The sequence below is a fragment of the Crassostrea angulata genome, chromosome 7 (genome assembly GCF_025612915.1).
Source record: "Crassostrea angulata isolate pt1a10 chromosome 7, ASM2561291v2, whole genome shotgun sequence".
Lineage (NCBI taxonomy): Eukaryota > Metazoa > Mollusca > Bivalvia > Ostreida > Ostreidae > Magallana > Magallana angulata.
In genome coordinates, this window is record NC_069117.1 from 52,469,469 (window position 1) to 52,489,949 (window position 20,481).

At 33.5% G+C, this 20,481-nt stretch overlaps 3 protein-coding genes across 6 annotated transcripts; all 3 read right to left on the minus strand.

Annotated features, from left to right (window-relative positions):
• Window positions 1-263: 263 nt before the first annotated feature.
• On the minus strand, window positions 264-2,718 carry LOC128157255 (uncharacterized). Its single transcript, XM_052819713.1, has 4 exons — window positions 2,377-2,718; window positions 2,023-2,119; window positions 1,364-1,519; window positions 264-584 (listed from the first exon to the last, which is right to left on the minus strand). Exons 1-4 carry the CDS (start codon window positions 2,665-2,667, stop codon window positions 349-351), a joined length of 780 nt encoding a protein of 259 aa, XP_052675673.1. The 5' UTR covers window positions 2,668-2,718; the 3' UTR covers window positions 264-348.
• Window positions 2,719-3,964: 1,246 nt separating this feature from the next.
• LOC128157078 (uncharacterized) lies at window positions 3,965-6,035 on the minus strand. Its single transcript, XM_052819443.1, has 4 exons — window positions 5,664-6,035; window positions 5,136-5,177; window positions 4,243-4,370; window positions 3,965-4,115 (listed from the first exon to the last, which is right to left on the minus strand). The coding sequence occupies exons 1-4, from the start codon at window positions 5,698-5,700 to the stop codon at window positions 4,014-4,016; spliced, it is 309 nt and encodes a 102-aa protein (XP_052675403.1). The 5' UTR covers window positions 5,701-6,035; the 3' UTR covers window positions 3,965-4,013.
• Window positions 6,036-6,753: 718 nt separating this feature from the next.
• Window positions 6,754-17,060, minus strand: LOC128157077 (mucin-5AC-like). 4 transcript variants are annotated; one of them, XM_052819441.1, is made up of 16 exons: window positions 16,956-17,060; window positions 16,807-16,860; window positions 16,566-16,692; window positions 16,243-16,421; window positions 15,649-15,750; window positions 15,387-15,531; window positions 12,947-13,137; window positions 11,810-11,942; window positions 11,505-11,704; window positions 10,842-11,147; window positions 10,115-10,258; window positions 9,833-9,886; window positions 9,116-9,376; window positions 9,038-9,082; window positions 8,692-8,827; window positions 8,344-8,579 (listed from the first exon to the last, which is right to left on the minus strand). In XM_052819441.1, the coding sequence occupies exons 1-16, from the start codon at window positions 16,996-16,998 to the stop codon at window positions 8,405-8,407; spliced, it is 2,295 nt and encodes a 764-aa protein (XP_052675401.1). In that variant the 5' UTR covers window positions 16,999-17,060; the 3' UTR covers window positions 8,344-8,404. The 4 variants fall into 4 exon arrangements, with proteins under 4 accessions (XP_052675402.1, XP_052675401.1, XP_052675400.1 ...); XM_052819440.1 differs by having other exon boundaries at window positions 9,038-9,376; window positions 10,842-11,132; XM_052819439.1 differs by having other exon boundaries at window positions 9,038-9,376.
• Between the last annotated feature and the right edge of the window lie 3,421 nt (window positions 17,061-20,481).

Genomic DNA, 20,481 nt, shown 5'->3' on the forward strand with positions numbered 1-20,481 from the left:
TTGTATTTTTTCTATGTTTACCTACTGTAAATATACCTTTATCTTGAGATGGCCCCTAAAAAGGACCAGTAGGTAGATTTTCATAGCAGGAACACTAGCGATGGTATATATTACACTTCGTTAAAAGATTTTTATCATTGTATCGCGTTTGCCTTCTCCTTTGACACTGAAGAAAAGATTTTCTCTAACAAACAAACAACCAGTCAACAAAACAAACGAACAAACAAACAACAATAATATTTTAATTTTTAAAGACACGACAATTATGATTTTATTTTCGAGGAGGTACAAAATTGATAAACGCTGATAATCAACAGAAGGGAAAAGCGCTTTTACACTTAAATTAATTCAAGGTCGACAGTGGTTGCGAACGAGAATAACTACGGAGTCGAACACGTAACCGTAGGCCCAGGTCTTGGTGGAGAAGAGACTGCACTCGGTGTTTGACTTGACACTCTTGACAGCGAGACAGCTGGGCTGGGCCTCACAGAGCAAGTAGCACTCATTTCGGTCAGCCACCGTGTGTGTCGACATTCGATTCGGGTTATCGCCCTCGGTGTACGTCCCAATCACATTCCAGCAACCTATGAGTACAGAGATTGTTTAAACATCACATTTCTTTACGGAATAATTGATTTCATTTTAATCATTCATCCACGCTTTATGACAACTGAAGTTTAATTGCTTTGAAATAAACTTTTTTTTGTTTTGCGTTTTAAAAAAATAACATAAATTCAATGCAACACATATCACATTTACACCTCATTGTATTTTTGTATAAATGTATGAAAGCCAAATGTATGAAAGCCAATATTACACGAAATTTATCATATAAATGCACTATAGTCTGTCCCAAGATATTTATGCAGCACATTTGGACGATTTTTAATAAAAATACATGTACCTGTGAAAGAAGTGCAATTGAAATAGTTGAAAGGGATAATTTCCAAGATAATTTCATTGACACATTATCATCTTTTACTCGGAAAAATTTACAGGAACGAAAAAAGATTCCTTGCGGAGATTTATAATGGGGAATGTTTACATCTTTTCTCCATTCGGAGTACACTCGGAATACATCGCGCAATTTTACAACGCTATCATCCAGGCTTACTGCAATACAAAATCCCCGTAGACATCACATTTTTTAGAATTGTATTGAAACCTGATAAGCTAACAGGGGCGTTTCGACTGAGAAATCTTGGAAATTTTTCATACTTTTGAATGAACATCGTTTGAACCCTGAGGTATTTATAGATATCATGCAATAAAGCAAAATGTAAATCCAGGATATCTTGGGACAGAGTATAGTACGTTATTGAATCTTTTTAAAACAAAGCTTATTTGAAGAAAGAAAAATGACCTTGACACACTGTTTTGTCCAAACTTGGCCTCTTCCATTGTGCCCCTGGCCCTGATTGACAGACGGAACAGTTGGCCTGACCACTGAGCGGCTGGTATTCATCCGCCGGGCAGAATGTGCAGCCACTGCCGTTAAAAAACTTGCCTTTCGGACAACCTGTTATGCAAAAAATAATAATAATAAAAAATAAATAAAGTTAAAAAAAAAATGAAATAATAATAAAAAATAAACATGCTCAAATTTATTTTGTAGTTAATTGAGTTTACCAAGAGCAAGAGTTTAAGGAATAAGGAATTTGTTTGAGCATTATGAGGTGACAAAATACGATCGAGGGAATTTAAAATCCAATGAAGCCCGATAGGCTTTAAGATATATTTAGTCACCTCGAGCGTATTTGATAACCTTATAATATTTTTTCTTATTATTTATATTTATATAATATTAAGCAATTTTACGATTGAATATCACCAGAGTCATTGATGAAATGTATAATTTATAAAATCGATTCCTTATTAACCTTCAAAGACAAAGCCACTGGAAGATGTAATTAGTGAGAACAGAAAACCCTTACTTAAGTTGTTAGAAATGAACACCCTCATAAAAAGAACTGCTTCATGTAAAGCCGTAAGGCTAAGAATAAAGAGGAGCAGAAAGCTTACTTGAAGGATCAACCTGACAAGTGGTCTCCCCTGACTTCAGTTCTACACACATCTTGTTGACCCCACAACTAACAGTTCCACAGCTAGAGTCAAAGTCCTGAAATCACACCGATTACGTACAAATCAGAATACAACCACATTGAACAATTAATGTTCCAGTCATTGTGAATATACCAATTATTAAATTTAACTAGTAATCAGTAATCTGAATTATCAGTTCTCGGACCATTATTATGATATTCACTTATTTCTAATACATATAATTTTAAAAAACTCATAATTACTTGTTATATTTCATTAATTTTAATACAAAATAACACGAATAGAGTATATCTTTTTTATCTTTCAACTTACGCCAAGCCACGTGTTGATTTCACTGTAGGTGAAACCTACTTTATTTTTCAGTTTATCGGGAGCTGTCGCAGGTGTAGTGTCCAAAAGATGGCAAATTAAGTGTTCCTTTTGGTAGTTCAGGGCCACGCATTGGCCACGGCGCTTATAACACTCTTTGGCGCATCCTTTCAACCCTATAATTTCATATGTAGCTATGCTAGGAACATCTAGATACTTATTAAGTTCCAAAATCCCCAAAGTTTCGACACCCCAGCAATGTGCTAATAGAATGACAGTCACAAGATTAGTCATTATACTATATTACTGTTGCCAAGTTCATTAGCAACTGAACGTAGAACCACACACGCATCGTATTTAAGCATGTATATACTAATCATTGATCAGTTAAGACTTGAATGATTCCCATGACTCTCATTTTCCCTCCAATTAATGTATTTAAAACAGGTACAAATGTACTCGTTTATTTGCGAGAGCCATTCAAAATGTTTTGTCTATAGTGTAGTAAGAGCTAGGGTGATAAAATAATTCGCATTCCTTTATTCTATTCCATCAAACTATTCCCATTTAATACGTATACACTTTTTCAGACCTGAAATGCCTTTTAATATTCCTCTTTAGGCAGACCCTTTACAAACTGATGAATTGCGGACCCAAGTGTAATCTAGAGTTATATCGTCCTCTAGCTTAATTAATGACTTTTAAGTTTTGTAAAAAAAAAAAAAAGGTCACGGGGGGGGGGGGGGATCTGAAGTAAGCAGGTTGAGGGATTACAATAACCACCTCTTTACTGAGAACATATGTGACTAACTTTGACTTCTCGGCTAGAGCATTATTGCGATAATGATATCAAAAAGAGACCCTTGATACTAGCCATTGTTTTTGTATTGCTCTTAGAGTTTATGCAAAATTGCAACACAATTTTTGTTTTGCATTACTAATCTTTTGGTATTCCGGATCGTACATCATCTTCAACACTTTCTCTTCCATCTTTTAATTTTTAACCACCTGGAAACTGTTCCATATGACAGATTTAGGTCTCCGAAAATATTGTATGCTTCTTCGAGTGTTTCGTTTCCTGGATTTTTTAAGTAAAGCACATTCTTTTATTTAGTTTTCTGTTCTTGCTGTTGTATTTTAACTTTCTTTCCCATGATAAAACAAAAGAATATTAGGTGTAGGGTATTTTAAAAACTTTATAAATCTTCAAAAATCTTCAAAAGCAATTCTTTCTCTGCAAGGATGGAGTTGTTGATAAAAAAATATCAACGTACCGGAACAAGTGTTTTTGAAGTGATCTACTCTACAATTTATAAGGAGGACTAGGAAGGACAAAACTTTTTGAATGACCCTTGTAAGGCACGTTACCTCCTTAATTAGATCGTTATTTGAAAAACAGTTCTATTCAAATTCTAGTAACGACATAAATTTGCCGTTTTTCGGTTATAAATGCCATTATGTATACAGGCACCTAGCATCGATTTTGAAAGTGGGGGGGGGGGGGCAGACGGATCCAAAAAATCTTGACAAGCAAAAAGGCCCCCTATTGCTACGTGCCTAGTATATAATTTCAAAAATTATCCAAAAAATAAAAAATACACATGATATTCATTTGAGGCTTGGCATTTACATGTATTTCATTACGACCAAAGTCCAAGGTGATTTCTCAAACATTCTCTGTCACCACAGCAATAGACCTCCTCAGTTTTGACGATTGACTGCATTAATAGACAGTCCTCCTTCTGTAATAAACAAACAATGTCTGGACAGCACACTTCATAGAACAGTTCAAATCAAATACAAAAATAACTGTAATCTGAGCAACATCATACAAAATGACAGTTTACTCAATTTAAAAAAAGTACTAACGGGTGCACAATGGGTTCTGAAGTGGTACAGGTTTCCCGTGAATCCTCGCGCCAGACAGGTCTCCCCGGGTGCACAGGTTCGACTCCAGTCACAGTGATAACTGATGTCACATGACGGACACGGCGCTCCTACATAATCAAAGAATTGATATGCAGTACAACATACCATTTTGAAGAGTTTAATAATGAATTAAGATATAGTTACGCATTATCAAAATGTAATACCTTTAGGAACACTTTAATGTTTGGGCCCTGGGTTAGAAGTCTGCGCTAACAGACATTAAATTGGCTTAAAGTCAACCAAAGTTATTTATGTATGAGCCATTAGGAACACGTTTTACAGTTTGTATCGACATTTCTCTCTGAATCTCATTTCATTTTCCATATTGATGGTCAAATGATGATGACTAAACCTCAGTAAATTATCTTTTTTGTATGCTAAATAAAAGAAACAGGCGATTTGTTTCATTCAGAGTTTTTCATCAAACTTTTTTGAAGTCCGCAATACGTACTTGCAGTTTGTTCTTTTAATCTAGATGAAACGTCGATCGAATATGAGATAATCCACATATAATTATCAATGATATTAAATGAGACACCATTCAACGATGCATCCTTATCATTATGTTGACTATTTATGTATTTAAAAAAATTGTCACCTTATTATCACTCATTCAAAACTGTTTTAAAATAAGGCGTTTGAAGACAGCATTAAACAGTTCAAGGAATGCATGATACATGATTGTACTATTTCAATATGCAAACAGAAATCGTAAGTTGGTTTTGTTAAAAGCTGCATAACACAGTATATGTTATCATTATGTTGAAATATTAACAAAAATATATTTTCAAACATAATACCAGCTATTCAACGCGGTTAAACTCAATACTAACCTGTAGAGGGCGCCGACGTAGTGGTCCCTCTAATGACAGGAACTAAAATTAAATCGATGACAGGAGTGGAAAGAGAATGATTATTAAGTGAACTTGAATATAAAGGTTCTTGTTTTAAAATTTTTTTCTTAAAAAACCAAACAAGCAAATAGAACCCCCCCCCCCCCCACGGGTGGCATGAGAGGAGTAAAATTCACCAAATCAATGCCCTTTTTCAGCAAAACAAATCTAATTTTTATATGTATAGTAAATAACAGTATGTCGACACAACAGAATGATATTTTTATAGGAAAGAATGCTTTTGTACATACTATATGTTCTTTCCTATAAAAAAAACGTGTATTGTGTCGACATACTATAATATACTATAAACAGGGGAGTATAACAAGTTGAACTATACAGACAAAATGATACTGAGGTTATCGGTGATACTTGGTCAATCGCAATGGTTGAAACTGAGTGCAAAGTTACGTGCATATAAACATGTGCTCTTACTTTCAGAAGGAATATAACTTACACATTACTTACATATTACAAAAAGAATCAAGCAACAAATCTTCCTCATGATTTTTAAAAGACTTTTAGAGTGTGGAATACTTGTAAGAAATGACGTCACAGACGGTGTTTTGTCAGGAGCATGATCGTTAGTCCTTATCAGACACTCGAAATATATGTCTTCTGGTGTCAAGGATCTTATCAATATTTCCGTTATTGATATTAATAGAGAACCTGATATATTTTACCTAAAATTTATATCAACAATCAGTTACTTCAACAATTCAAATATAAGTGATGAACGAGTAAAAGTATTTTAGATAAAATAGGTACCACTGCAATACAAGTGAGCACTGAATTTTGTGACTGTTATAATAATAAGTGAAGATTATTGATGTGACTGTATGAAATCGAATTCCAAAGTATTTTCACAAAGACTTAGACGCTGTTGTTATAATTTTGTGTTTGTATGAAATGTCATATCTTTTGATATTCATAAATTACCACATGCCTTGGTTTATGGATCCACTTTATTGATTTTTATCTTAATTTCTCGTTGTCATTTATAGTATTGACTTTGGGAATTCAAAATTCACAAAAACAAAAGATCTATATCAATTTCACATCAAATTTTTTGCCAGATATATACGGCCATTTTTCTCAAAGGTTATACACGCTTTCAAAGAATGTCAGAATAATTAAGGACTTGATTAAGATGTATAATCCCCTAATTAGATGACGTGTTCTCATTTTTATCTCTCCAGTCTTTTTCGTATTTACAGAGATAAGTTTAATTAGTTCATATTTCGCTTGTTATAGCAAGTTAATATGGTAGAGGACTGGGTAGTCGCAGCCATCGTTATGCTATATTTATCTCCTTTAAAAGAAGAGTTTTGTTTAAAAATAAGATAATTTGAAAGCTGAAATAGTTGGATTTTTCTTTTACTGAATAATGGTTTAGGCCTAAACATATCACACTTTAAATTTTAATGAAGATCTAATGAATATTTTGTTGACTATTCTGCCTCAATAGACAAGTATTTAAGAAATAGACGATGATATGATATTATATAATATTCGACCAATATGAAACCACTTGGCAAAGTTGTAGACTGTAAATCAAAACATTTATAGACTTTAATAAAAAAAAAGCACGCATAGCCTTTCACATAATAACTACAATATGTAAATGAAATTAATTTCCACATCAGAAGCGGTATCTGGCTTTGGTGTACAGTGTGCTGTTTTTTGGTAATAGTCCGCTGTTACAGGAATCAGACGTGCAACAGAAGTGACAGGAGTAGGCGCCGGTGGCGACCACATTGGGGTAGCCTGTACAGTGGTCCTGGTCGGAGGTCTGCGACAACCACTCGTTTCTACAGGTCGCCTCATCCACACAACTACACGTCATCAAAGAGAGACAAAACATCATAAATATGAATAGGACTTCTTATAATTGAAGCTAAAATAAATACACCTAAATCAACGTGCTAGTTTGAACCCGGCTCATGCAATCAAAGGTATGCTTCAATTCAAAAATATTAAATCAATATATAATGATATCGAAGCAAAACAATCCTTTAAATCAGCAAATTTACTTTGATGATGCTTTTAATTGAACCTATTGATAAAAAAATCATACATATTGAATGCCAGTGTGAGGATATGGTTTTTGAAAGGGAAAATTTAAAAAAAAAGGAAAAGTCGTTAAATCGCATATGAACCCGATGCATATTGTGGTATCATTAATATTCAATGGTATCAATTATCGTGGATAAAGTGAAAATCGCAATTTCACACTTATAAAATACGTAAATTTGTGGTCAATGACTCTATCAATACAAAGTGTTAATAGAAATTGCAATTCAATGAACATATAATTTTATGGATCAACTTAACAACGAAATCCACGAAAATTGGTATTCAAAGAATATTGATGAAAACCCAAGTATGAAATAATAGTAAATGTTTTACCGTTTGTAGATCATTTCGTTGTTACTGCTGTCGTGGATGATGTCGGTCATGCAGAAATCCTGTCCCGCCGGACACTCCACGGAATCTCCCAGGAAGATGGTCCGTGTGTCACAGGGAATGTTGGAGTCACTGTCTCCACATACCTTACAGAACCTCCCCTCTGTAATACATATGTATATAAGATTCAATACTTGCAAAGATAATGTTACCTTCTTTCTGTAGAACAAACCATATGAAAAGTTAAATGAGCATGCACATAATTCGTGTTTTTAAATAGGGACTTCATACTTTTATGCTATCAAGTTCATTTTATTGATAGGTTAAGTTTCTTATTTTAAAGGAACATTTTGGAGTCGAAATGATGCAACAAATACTTTGAAGTCCAAGAGGGATGGTTACAGAAGTAAGGGAGTAGAAACGGTGCATTGAAACATAATAAGCACAAGCCTTTAGTACAAGTCAAACAAAACTCTCATACAGCTAAAATGACACACTTTGTCGCGTTTCGTAGAATCACTGTCGTTACGGTACAAACAAGCAAAAAAGAGAAACCTGAGAGTAAATAATATATAAAGGTAAACTGGCGTGAAATTAAACAGTCTCGGAGGGGCAAAAACTGCCGTTACAATATTGAGCGGGCCTCACTCATTACTTGTTTTACAGGTCTACTAAATAACTGATTACAACAACAAATAAAATATCAACCTTAAAAGAGAATATTTTTGATAACGATGACACATTCTGTCCTGATTTCCACATTTTATTGGTTTATTTATTTGCCCAAAAGACATGTATGAATTTTATTGGACATAGAGATCACGTGGTACAATGTTCTTATTACAGAGAGGCGTGGTGCAGCAGAATGAACACGAGAATTGATCGAGAGTCGGGGATGTAGGATCGAATCCCGCGCACTCTGAGCGACTAGATGAACCTAGCCACCAGTTCTGTATACATTCTGTCTTGGAAGCACACCTATAAAAAATGCACAATTCTTTTTATCATGAACCTAAGATAATATTATCAATCACTTGAATTTGTAAAGATCGATCGAGGTGTATTTCAGGTATCTCAGCTTTGTTCTTACCGCCTTGCAACAGTTCTGGTTCCATCTGAGTTATTGTTGACCTCATTGATACAGAAAGGTTTGTCTGAAGTACAACCTTGAGGTGCATACAAGTTTTCACAAAGAGTGACAGGTCCAGTACAAATGTAGCACTCAGCTGTAGATTGTTAAAAAAACAATATATTAAAGAATAGTTTTTTCTAAGAAAAAAGAAATAAACACGAAGAACAGTCTGACTTTAATATCTTATACTATAGAAAATACTAGAATTAGTAACAGTTTGCAAGAAAATAAATATGTTTGGGTTTTTTTATTGTAGAATTGGTTTGATAAAAAGTCAATCATCTGGTCAATAACTTTTACTCACGGTGTGCAGCTGTGGTTGTTGTGAGAATGGTTGTGGTTGTTGTTGCGGTTGTTGCTGTGTTTGTTGATGTGGTTGTTCCTGTGGTTGTTGTTGCGGTTGTTGCTGTGGTTGTGGGGTTAGTGCTCGTTGTTGCCATTGTTGCAGTAGTTATTTGGTCCTTGTTTGTTGTTGTGACTGTGGATTTGTGAATAAAACTGTTTGTTGCTTTGGTTGTAGGGTTAGAGCTAGTTGTTCCTGCTGTTGTGTTGGTTGTGATGTTGGCGGTAGGTGATGTAGTGGAAGCTTTGTTCGTCGTTGTTAGAGGCTTTATGGTTGTTGCGTTTGTAGTCATCTGATGCGCTACATGGAATATAAACCGGTTACTTAAGTTGAAGCTAACTCAATGTTTCTGTAAATACCCGTTTCGTTAGGACTAAATCTTACTTCAAGCTTTAAATCTATCAAGATTATAGTATGTTTCTTAGTTGCATAGAAAATAACACATGCATATTTTTGCAAGCAAAAATAGATAAATACAAAAATAAAATAAAATAAATAAATAAAACGTACTTTTATATCGCAAGTCCATTGTATCTTCTTTGATGAACTATTTTTTGCAACAAACCGAAGTTACGATCAGAATGAGTGTCACGGAGCGCGAATAATTGATTTGGATACATAACAAACGCAGTGTTAGTTTCTGCACAAACAGAAAACGCTACTTACGACATACACCTATTATTCATCTTTTTATAAATAATCTTTAAATTTCAATTGCAATAATTTGAAGTAATTTGAAGAAGGTTGTTATCTTACTCGGAGCAGGTGTGGTTGTCGGTGGTTGCTTTGGTTTTAGGACATACTCGCAATCTAGACAGAATATTGTTTATTTGTTCATTATTGAATAACCTTCAAAACACTTACTTAAGATAAAATAGTTCGAAAAGTAAAAGTGCTTATAATATTTTGAAAATCAGGAACTTGAAACAATAATTATCAAAATATGAATTGATTCCTATCTTTATATGAAACAGTCTTTAATAACTGACCACAAAAATCGATCACGAGTTTCAGTGTGAGAACAATTGTGTTTCTTACATTTGTCACACAGGTTACATGTTTTCGGACAAAACTTGATGTCCTCCCTATCAGGGTTGTACTGCAGCTTTTGGCAAAGTCCAACTGATAATAGGGTAGCACAGTGAGCCAGAGGGTCGTCTTCGCATACTATCGAAGTATTGCCTTCAAGAAAGAAAATGACATTTATTGAGTTGCAATGTAACCAGTGTTAAAGGATCTGGGTCTAAAAACTTCAAACTTGCCCCCACCCAAAGCGAAAGCGTTTATATATGGCAACTTTGATTTCAAAGTTATTGATCCAATTATAAGAAATCGAGCCAAGTGCTACGTACCATACTCTATATATAAATTTTCATATAATACACCAATAGCAAAATAATTTTAACACATCAAAGAATATGAAACGAAGAACTCATGTTGTACGTTTAAAGAAGTGTTTTGCAACCCATTTAAAACACGTGTAAAGTGACTTGTATGATGAAAGAGAACACATGAAAAACACATATATACCGTATGGTAACCTTGTAAAATCATATGTGTTTCTACACACATACATAACATTCGTTTTTTAAGAAGATATAACATTTGTTGAAAACTATACGTATGTTTAATATTCACATATGGTATACTAGTACATAACTATAATAATGTCATAAAATGTCATTTTTGCCTCAACATCTATGGTGCATATGTTGCAATTTTGCTGTATTAGGTATATATTTGAAAATACAAAAAAATGACATACCCGAGCACACTATTGGTGCGGGGGTGGTTGTACTGGTTGGCATTGTTGTCGCTGTTGTTGTCGCTGTTGTTGTCGTTGTTGACGGCAAGGTGGTTGCCGTTGTCTGAGTTGTCGTTGATGGTGACGTAGTAGAAGTATGGATTGATTGTGTTGTTGACGGTAAGGTAGCGGTGGTGGTCGTACTCTCTGTTGTTGTTTGGGTGGAAGTCACAGTGTGGTGGTGACCGTGGTCTGTATGCACGTGCGTGTTGTGGTGCCCATGACCGTGTGCGGTTGTCGGTAAGGTGGTAGCTGTTGTTGGAGTACCTTTAATGTAGTTCACACTTTATTTTTTTTTAACTAGTTATCAAACAATTTTAAGATTGAATCTCGAACTCGATATGACTGGGATAGATACTTTAGGTTAAAAAGATTCGAGGGGTTAAAAATTTACAAGAGAAAAAAGGGTCTTGAGTTCAAGATCACTTAGATATAACTATGGAATTTGAAATTACGGCGTTTAAAACTTCACCGTTATTATAATCTTGATTCGAGTGCAATGTGAAAATTTATAACGCTATGTAAAGGTGGCTTAATATTGAAAATAACTGCAGAGAAGGCATTTCATAATTTACTTATACATACACCAATTAAACTAAATGCAAAAATTAAGGTTAACTTTACTAGCAGTGGTAACAGGCTCGAAGTGTGCGATCTGTTCCGGCACCGAGGCGCCATTACAAGGGCCACTACCATCAGAAACACAGCAATAAGTACAGATCACACTGTTGTCTGCAATTCCTGTGAAATTTTGAGTGAGACATTCCGGTCTCTTCCTGCTTTTATTCCACCACTCTCCTTTACATTCAGCCTCATAAGCACACCTAAAATCATGGAGACATCAAGGAGGGTGAGTTTAAACAAAAAGTAAAATGTTATCATAACTCTGATCTCGAGAAAGGTGTCTTGGGTACACAGAGAAAACTTACTTCTTCTCAACATACATGTCCGGATCTTTTGCCGTTGTATCATATCTTACTGTATTGAGACAATACGAGGCAACGGAAGAGCATGTTTCCAACTGATATTGAGTATTGGAAGTCCCGGTCATGCATTGTTTCTCTAATAACAAAATTTAAAAAAATTTCAATCTAAGGCAAAGAATGTTATGGTTGTTAAGATTTAAAACTTGTTTTTATATATTATAATAAGCTAAATCAGGGAATATGTGTCACCTGCAAAGGAAAGATAAATATAGGATGCAAGACCGAAAAAGAAAATGTATACTAGTATTGAAAAAAACCCTTCAAATTAACTTTGATCTTTCGGCGTTTGGCCCCAAGTCGTTCTTAGATAATAGAAACTCAAGGCATTTGGTTTGATAGAACCCAGAAATATAAAAAACACTGAAAATTATGTTTATAGCATTATGGGAATATCGACCCCAACCTTAATTTTCCCGGTATGAACGTTACATGTAGAAAACTTAACACTTTGGCCTTTGAGAAAAAAAGTCAATACAAAAATAATATTGCAAAAACAGACTGATAATGACACTTTTCATCATTTGGAACATTAAGTCATAGCAAAAACTGTGTCATTTTAAAATTTCTGGAACGAAAGTGTCACAAACATGCGAAATGTATAACGAATAGTACTCTAAATTCTGATTGTCCTTTTAACCTTAAAATCAAATAATTGATCTTCTTTAGACCAGAGAGATTGTATTTTTACTATATTTGACCATTAATATACTAGTATTTCATAGAAAAAGATAAAAGAAAACTTACGTAACTATCTAGAAATAATTACGTGAAATGTATGGCGAAATTTATAACATTTACTTAGTCCAGAAGGATTAACACAATTATCGAATTTCCAGAGCTCTTTTTAGGATATCGCCCAGAAACAAAAGTTGTACACAAAGACAGAATAATGACAAACAGACCCAAATTAATATCCACCACTTTCGCTTAAAGCAAAGGAAAATTACACACAAATACCATTAATTTGGATTGTGTAAATAACGTTACGAGTTTATAAAAAAGAATAATTATCAAATTTTTTGCTTTTATTCACAGTATTTGTTTGTATTAAAAGTAAAGATCTAAAATAAATATTCATACTTTCCTGGCTATTATCGAATGTAGACAGTTGTGTCGGTATGGTATTCCGATTGCATGGCAGGTTTCCGTTTGTGTTATCACAACAATAACTACAGGCATTGTCGGCCTGTGGTCCTGTTACATTGTTACATTTAGGATCTCCTAGAGTGTCCACCCAATAGTTCCATTTACATTCCACCTCATCTGCGCACCTGTAACGGGAGTTTTCCTTCAAACTTTGTTGTTCCCTTCTTTGTTTAAATAAAAACCTTTATTTGGTAATATATTTGGTAATAACTGACGTTGATTTGTCAGTGGTAAGGTCTTAACATGCACATTACGTTTTATGGTGTAAGATTTTGCGATGATCTCAAAACAAAATGTAACAACAGATGCAAATATAATGTAATTATGATATACAAATATAGAATCGAAGAACTAAGAGTAATAATTTTAATCTCAGATACGATCAAAGAAAATTTTTAGAGAGAGCAAAAGCATTTTACTATCGTGCAACACAAGCTTTTAACGGTCAATATCCAAAAATGGTTTCCAATGGACCAATTGGGTTTTCGGAATTTATTCAGCTATATAATTTTAATTTACAACCCCATTAGTACTCCAAAGAAACTTGATGCATTTTGATCTCGACGCAAAAAGTAACAACGCAATACGTGTATACCTCTTTTTAAAACTATTTTTCATTTTGTACATAAATAATACCCGGTACCAAACATCTTAATTCCACTTATTTTTCCTTTGTTTTTCTCAACTATATTCTATTGTTACATTGTACCATCAATGTTTGTCAAATTGACTGTTAAAGGAGAGGGCTCAAATAGGCAGATTGCCTGCTGCCCAATCCTATTATGTAATATTTTTTACATAATAAAATATTGTTTAAATAAAAAATACCTCTTTTTTGTTATTATTATGAACCACTAGATGATATCCCACGCAAGCGCGGGAATTTAACACTTAAACATTAATATGATACAATGCCTTATATGTTAAACCATATTTAGGGTTTTTTCATGTATACTGTGTCCGAAATTTTTCTTAATTGCTTTCTTTACCTACTCTTTAAATTATCAAAATCAAGAAACAGCTGCATTGCTGGACATTTATAGGAGCTGGCATAATTAAAAAAACAGTTTTCATGTAAAAAATGAGTCGCTGTTTCACCAAATTGAATCCTGAGTTTCTTGTATAGAGACAATTTCACTTTATAATAAAACGGCACACTTTGAGCTTAGAAAATACCACGAAATTCACACTCATTTAATTTTCATTGCGTATGTTTTATAGAGATCTAGTTAAATATAGTTTTTTTTTAACTTTTAAGAGATTTTTAAAATGCTTTTTATGAAATTGAACATAATAAGCACAATACAAATAAACATATTCAGATTTTTTTTTACAGAAAAGTTTATTTCTAAACCATTTTTTCGTTGTTTGGTAAGTGAGTGTTGTTAACCCAAACCCCAATCCTGTTTTTATAACGTTATGATAAAATGAAGCTATGTAGGAGTACGTTATAAGTAATAACATTAAAGAAAATTAAAGTAAAAAGTGTACACTTTGGGAATTTTACACGCAAAGTTGCTTTATTTTTCTTATTTTTGATTGAACCCATTGTACAAATCTATATTAATTTTGTAATCACTTTAAATATATAGCAAAAGTTGTTGCATTTTGATATTTTGAGATGACAGAATTTATTATTTTATTTAACATATTAGATAGAAAATTATATTACTAATAACTTTTTACAATTTTCAGCATTGCAGAAAATAATAATTAATTTTTTAACGTTCAACCATTTTTAAAGAGATCTGGGTGTTTTTAACATTGTCTAAAATTTGATATAAAAAAAAACATCACATTTTTTGCTCTTTTTTTTCGATGCATATCTACTTTAGTATAACTTCATTGTATTTTATGACCTCTGATATTGTCATTTTTTCATAATAGTGTAAACTTTGTGTCAAAATTTTATAGGAGAGGGCGTTTTAAGCTTACAAACTTGTGCCCGATCCTTTTGTATATACCATCTTAACAATAAAAATGTCCAAACGACATTGCAATTTTAGAAAAATCGGCAAAACTTTTTTTCTATCAATTTCGAAGTGTGGAAAATGACAATTTTCTTTATATTTCTATAGTAAATGTAATTGTATTTTTAGACGGCCCTTGAAAAGAACAAGACGGTAGATTTCCTTTAAACTTTGTAAATATACTAGAGTTGGTGTATTTTACATATGATTAAAAATTAAAGAGGTTTGCTACTGTAGGTTTGACGCAAAAAACCCAAATATGCCTCCTTTAAGCAAAATTGAAAAAGTATATCTTTTAAAACCTCTAAATATATGAGGAACGTATTTCAAGACCCTCAAAAAGATCTTAGTCGTTTCAAACACAATAATAATATTGTCCTGCCATCAAACTTATCCAATCTTACTTTTTGAGTACAATCATTCCCCCTTTCGGATCGGAAATAATAGTGTTCATACAGTACTTCTTCTGTTGACTGCAGTACTGGTTGCTGGAGGATGTGTCACAGTTCCGACCATCACTCTCTACGCACACTTGACAAAGTCCTTTATCTACATAATACATGATTAAAATATTTGTTGTTGCTATGTATTACTGTTTTGTTTTGTTATCAAAACTGGAGAGAGAGAGAGAGAGAGAGAGAGAGAGAGAGAGAGAGATCTCCTCACCCGGAGCTTGGGTAGTTGTTGGTAGAGGAGTGGTGGGCTGGGGTGTAGCAGTAGTGGTACTCACTTTCGTTGGGGGCGTGGTTCTTATCGTAGTCACAGTAACTGTGTAATAAATAATTACGATATCATAGAAATATCACTTCATCTGATAAACTGAAGTACAAGATTTATCACTATTTTAGTTGTCTGTTTTACTTTAACAATGTGAGCTATATAATAATGATTAAGCAGTTCATTACATTTTTGAGCAGTTTATTCAGAGGCGTTTTAGTACATGTATGTGTATCTTTGTGGTTTTCGGTTGATCAGTTCCCAACATAATGATTGCCGATAATAACCGACGTAAACATTTTTTTGATTATTTCGAAACATATTTGGATAGAATAAAGTCTCACTTTTATATATAAAAAATGATGGCACACCAAAATGATGTATGAAAGAATTGTTTCGATGCAGTTGACATATTTTGAAACCAAAATTGGATGAAACTGCAGCCATGCCAGTCGGAAAACATAATCATCTCCTTTGCTAAGGGGGGGGGGGGCATTTTATTTGTTCTTTACATCAGTTAGGAGTACTGATAACGATACGTACATGGCATGTGTTCGGGTTTTATGATGTTCTTGTTACAGTACAGATCTCGGGGGTCACAGCTGTATTGTTTACAGCAATCGATACACTCAGTTCCCTTCGGAAGGTTTCCAGTCTTACAGGACGGATTCAATATGCTAGTCTTGTAGTTGTTAGCTTCACAAAATGATTTTGATGCGTGTCTAAAGAAAATATTATAATCTGATTCAAATTAGAAGATCACTTTTTCTTAGAAGAAAGATGAGTCTCTCAATAAAGTGTTTGTTTTCCAATCTTCGATGTTCTATTTTTTTAAACGATTCGTTTCACAATAAATCATATCATACCCTTTAATAGTGAATATCCCCGAATCATTGTGGACTACCTTGGTGTAGCAGAACTCCCCGTATTCAATTTGGGGACAGAACATTGTAGGAAAGAACCCCACTCTTTCACAGTTCATACATTCTGATACTGAAAAACAAAGATAAATATGGCGCAATCGTGATTTCACTAAAACAGCTAAATAAATGCATGATTCAAACATGTAAATGAAGTTGATGTTTAATGTGTAGCTCGCCATCCTACCTGATACATCGCAAGGCGGTGTTTGCGTAAATAGAAACGCCTCACTTTGAAAACCTGTAACGAAACGTTCAAGGCAGTGACACTTTATCGTCATTTACGTCATTTACAATATGAAAAGAAATCAATACTACAGTCAAGTATTTACTTACAGAATATGAGAATAAATAAATTTCCGTAAGTGAAATACAACATGATTTACGTTAAAAATATTAAGTTGGCAGTGCTGAAATTGTACTCACTAAATGACTCAAATGCTCTTATCAGTTGAAATCCTTCAAGTTGGTATTTCCTCAATCCACCTTAAACATGGGCAATCACGCTATACAGGGTTATCTCGTACAGGTGTACATACACTGTACAGTGTTTTGTCTTACTTGCTTTCTCTCGTAGAATATTCATTATAGAAATATTAGCATTTGAAGTAAGGTCTTTGAAACCTTTGCATTTAAACATGTTTCTAGAGAATTGCGTACAAAATCGTATTTACAACAAGCCCTTTAGACTAGCGTGATAAGATCAACGGAATGTGTATAAGATCTTTATGAAATGCATGAAACCGTTCATTGATCACGTTCTTTTACAATGTATATTGTACAAGCTATGGAGAAAGTACTTACTATTATATTTGGAGTATCCAACATATCATAAATATATGCGAATTGTTTATTGTTTTAATTAAACCCTTGCATTGACAATCTGCTTTGATATTCAAAGTCAGTTTTGATACATGTAGGTTTTAGAAAAGGATACCAGGACTAGAAAATTTTATAGATGGTATACTACGAGGTTGGTAGACACCACAAAAGCTTTGTTCCGAAAAAAAAACCCAAATCAAATACTATTCAGAGCAATGTAGCAACATTGACATTAACATTGCATAGCCCTAAACCGATATGAAAATCTGGATTAAAAACAGTAACAGCAATCTTTTAAAACTTTCAGAAATATATCCACTCTTTTTTGTAGTTTGGTAGTTCAAATTCAAAAATCTCAAATCAACTGAACTTTTTTCTAATAAAAAAACCCAGTATCTTAAGTGTCCTGGGTGACAGTAAATACAAAATTTACAACATGAAAAATGTTGTCATGCTATAAATTTTGTATTTACTGCCACCCGGCAAATTCAAAATTTACAACATGGCATAAGACTTTAAGCGCGCTCATCCCTCCAGCCGCATTAAGCATCAATATTCATCTGAAAAAAGAACATCGTGAACCATTTGCCTTGCCCATGGTCAAATGTTCTTGTCCATGGTAAAAATATATTGTCCATGATGCATTTTCATTGCATAATCATTTTGTGGGCATATGACCTTTTTGGGTTTTTATTTGCTGACTCACACATGCGTAACTCTGTTTTGTTCGTACAGTGATCTTGCTATCCTTATAAAAAATCTTTGTATACCCAGAGTACCCTTCACACGACAAGCGGATACAATATTCTTCGCCTGTAGCCACTATACTAAACTGGCAACGAAATGAGTCTTAACATATAGGTGCTCAACAGATGCAAGTTTTGGTCGTTTGGCACACTCCTATAAGGTGAACTGGATATCGAGATTTCATAAATAACACTGTGCCTGATAATTATGCCAGTTCCAAGGTGGCATTTTTGCACCCGCTTAAGATGCAGTTTCGGAAAAATCCATATATACCTAATGATAGACCATTGTCTATAGAGTACATAACCACTTTTGTTTTTAGTGTTTTTCACCTGACAGGTGAGATATTTACCTTTAAAAATTAATATCCCACAGGAAAATGATAATTCCCATAGGAGAATTGATTCTCCTACAGGAAATATTGACAATCCTATAGGATTTTTAAAAAGTCCTATAGGAATTATATTTCCTATAGGAGAATGGTATTTCCTGTAGGAATTTGATTCAAACATGTAGTGTTCCTATAGGATATTAAGTTTTCCTATCGGATTTTATCAAATCCTATCGGAATTAAAATTCCTATAGGAAGTTCTTGAATTCCGATAGGAAATTTCAAATTACCTATAGGAATATTGTTTTTCCTATGGGAAAAATTATTTTCCTATAGGAAATAATTTTTGAAAGGTAAATATCTCACCTGACAGGTGAGATACAATGATAACCAAGGTGGTTGTCAACTCTTTAAGCAATGGTCAATCATATGGCATATTTGGATTTTTCGATATATGCAGCTTAGACGGGTGCAAAAATGCCACCTTGGCACTGGCATAATTATCCGGCACAGTGTTAAATATTCGTTGAACACAAATTTCCGTTTATTTCGTTGTTGGGTCGATCATCGAAATTAAATGTTCACTGAAGTATGAACTTACAAATTCTACATTAAGGGAATTCATGCATTCCATTTCTAGTTCCAGTTATCGTCATAGGTTGAAATGTTTGTTTGTTTGTTGTTTTTCAAACGTTTTATTTCACGCACTACATTTTCTTCAACTTGCTGTATATATTGTATTCACCAAAAAAACCTAGAATGTCATATATACAATTATATACTTGTCACGTTTCCAAACGCCGGTTGTCTCGATTTTCGACACTCCAACACTGATAACAGTCTTATTAAGAGCTACATTCTGTAATGGGATGTTCTTACACTGTAATGGGATTACATAGGTTGTCAAGACCAAAGTAAAAAATATTTCCACAAGCATTCTCTGTCTTCACAGCAATAGATTCCCTTGGTTTTGACGATTGACTGAATTAATAGGCAGTCCTCCTTTATAACATTAAAGCAGATAAACCTTCATAGACCAAGCAACAATGGAAATGATGGACGTCTGCCAACTTTCACGATTCAAATTACGTTAAGGATGACGTTTACTCAGAATAAAAAAAAATTCCACTGATGATAATGAAAAACCAACTATTGTGTGTTATAGACCTTACGTGGTAGTGTTATTCTTCAAAATAACGATAAATATTTGTGTCAATCCAATCATTATTATTTGGTAATTATTTCTACACATCAAAACAATAATTGTTAAAACAACAAGCACGGTGTTTCTTGCTTCTCCAAACGAATGACTTCTCAAAGACTAAATAAGATACTCCTCATTATTTTGTTTGAAAAAAAATAATCCAACTTTCCCCTTTTATATATCATTTCCCAAACTTCTTCCAACATGGTACGACACCTGTGTGTTTCCTGTCGACGAACTGTAAGTAATATAGCGTTGATTTATAAGTTAAAAATTTGTTTATCCATATAATGAGTGAAAAATGAAAAGTGAATATAAAAGTCACATTATAATATATTTTGTAATATTCGATAAAAACATATTTAAAATTAAATAGACAGATATACGGTTAGCAATCTATTGCCTACTTAAAAAAGACATACTGGTTAATTAAACTAATTAATATTGGAGCTGAATTTTAATTTTTCATATCAATATTTCATTGTATATGAATGTAATAAATCCAGTAATATATTTTAGTCTTAATGATTTAGCTACAGCACCTACACATGTTCACAATTACATTTAATGTTCATAACTAATTTTTTGTATACGAGTTGACTTTCGGTTTAGCATACCTATTTTATATGCGGAATTTTTTGTATACGAGTTGACTTTCAGTTTTTTATGCGGAATTTTTTGTATACGAGTTGACTTTCGTTTTTGATGCGGAAAATTTTGTGCATACGAGTTGACCTGTATACGAGTTGGTCTGTGTA

What these genes read in the sequence shown, in the direction of transcription:
- LOC128157255 (XM_052819713.1), bottom strand. Translation starts at nt 2,667, where the DNA reads ATGACTAATCTTGTGACTGTCATTCTATTAGCACATTGCTGGGGTGTC. An exon ending in AAATCAACACGTGGCTTGGC is followed by an intron (nt 2,120 to 2,376) that starts GTAAGTTGAAAG and finishes GTGTGATTTCAG; the next exon opens with GACTTTGACTCTAGCTGTGG. An exon ending in GGACAAAACAGTGTGTCAAG is followed by an intron (nt 585 to 1,363) that starts GTCATTTTTCTT and finishes CTGTACTCATAG; the next exon opens with GTTGCTGGAATGTGATTGGG.
- LOC128157078 (XM_052819443.1), bottom strand. Translation starts at nt 5,700, where the DNA reads ATGAGGAAGATTTGTTGCTTGATTCTTTTTGTAATAT. An exon ending in CTTGATTCTTTTTGTAATAT is followed by an intron (nt 5,178 to 5,663) that starts GTAAGTAATGTG and finishes ATTTAATTTTAG; the next exon opens with TTCCTGTCATTAGAGGGACC. An exon ending in TACGTCGGCGCCCTCTACAG is followed by an intron (nt 4,371 to 5,135) that starts GTTAGTATTGAG and finishes TTGATTATGTAG; the next exon opens with GAGCGCCGTGTCCGTCATGT.
- LOC128157077 (XM_052819439.1), bottom strand. Translation starts at nt 16,998, where the DNA reads ATGTTGTATTTCACTTACGGAAATTTATTTATTCTCATATTCT. An exon ending in AACAACCACAGCTGCACACC is followed by an intron (nt 8,828 to 9,037) that starts GTGAGTAAAAGT and finishes AACAATCTACAG; the next exon opens with CTGAGTGCTACATTTGTACT. An exon ending in ACCAGAACTGTTGCAAGGCG is followed by an intron (nt 8,580 to 8,691) that starts GTAAGAACAAAG and finishes CATTTTTTATAG; the next exon opens with GTGTGCTTCCAAGACAGAAT.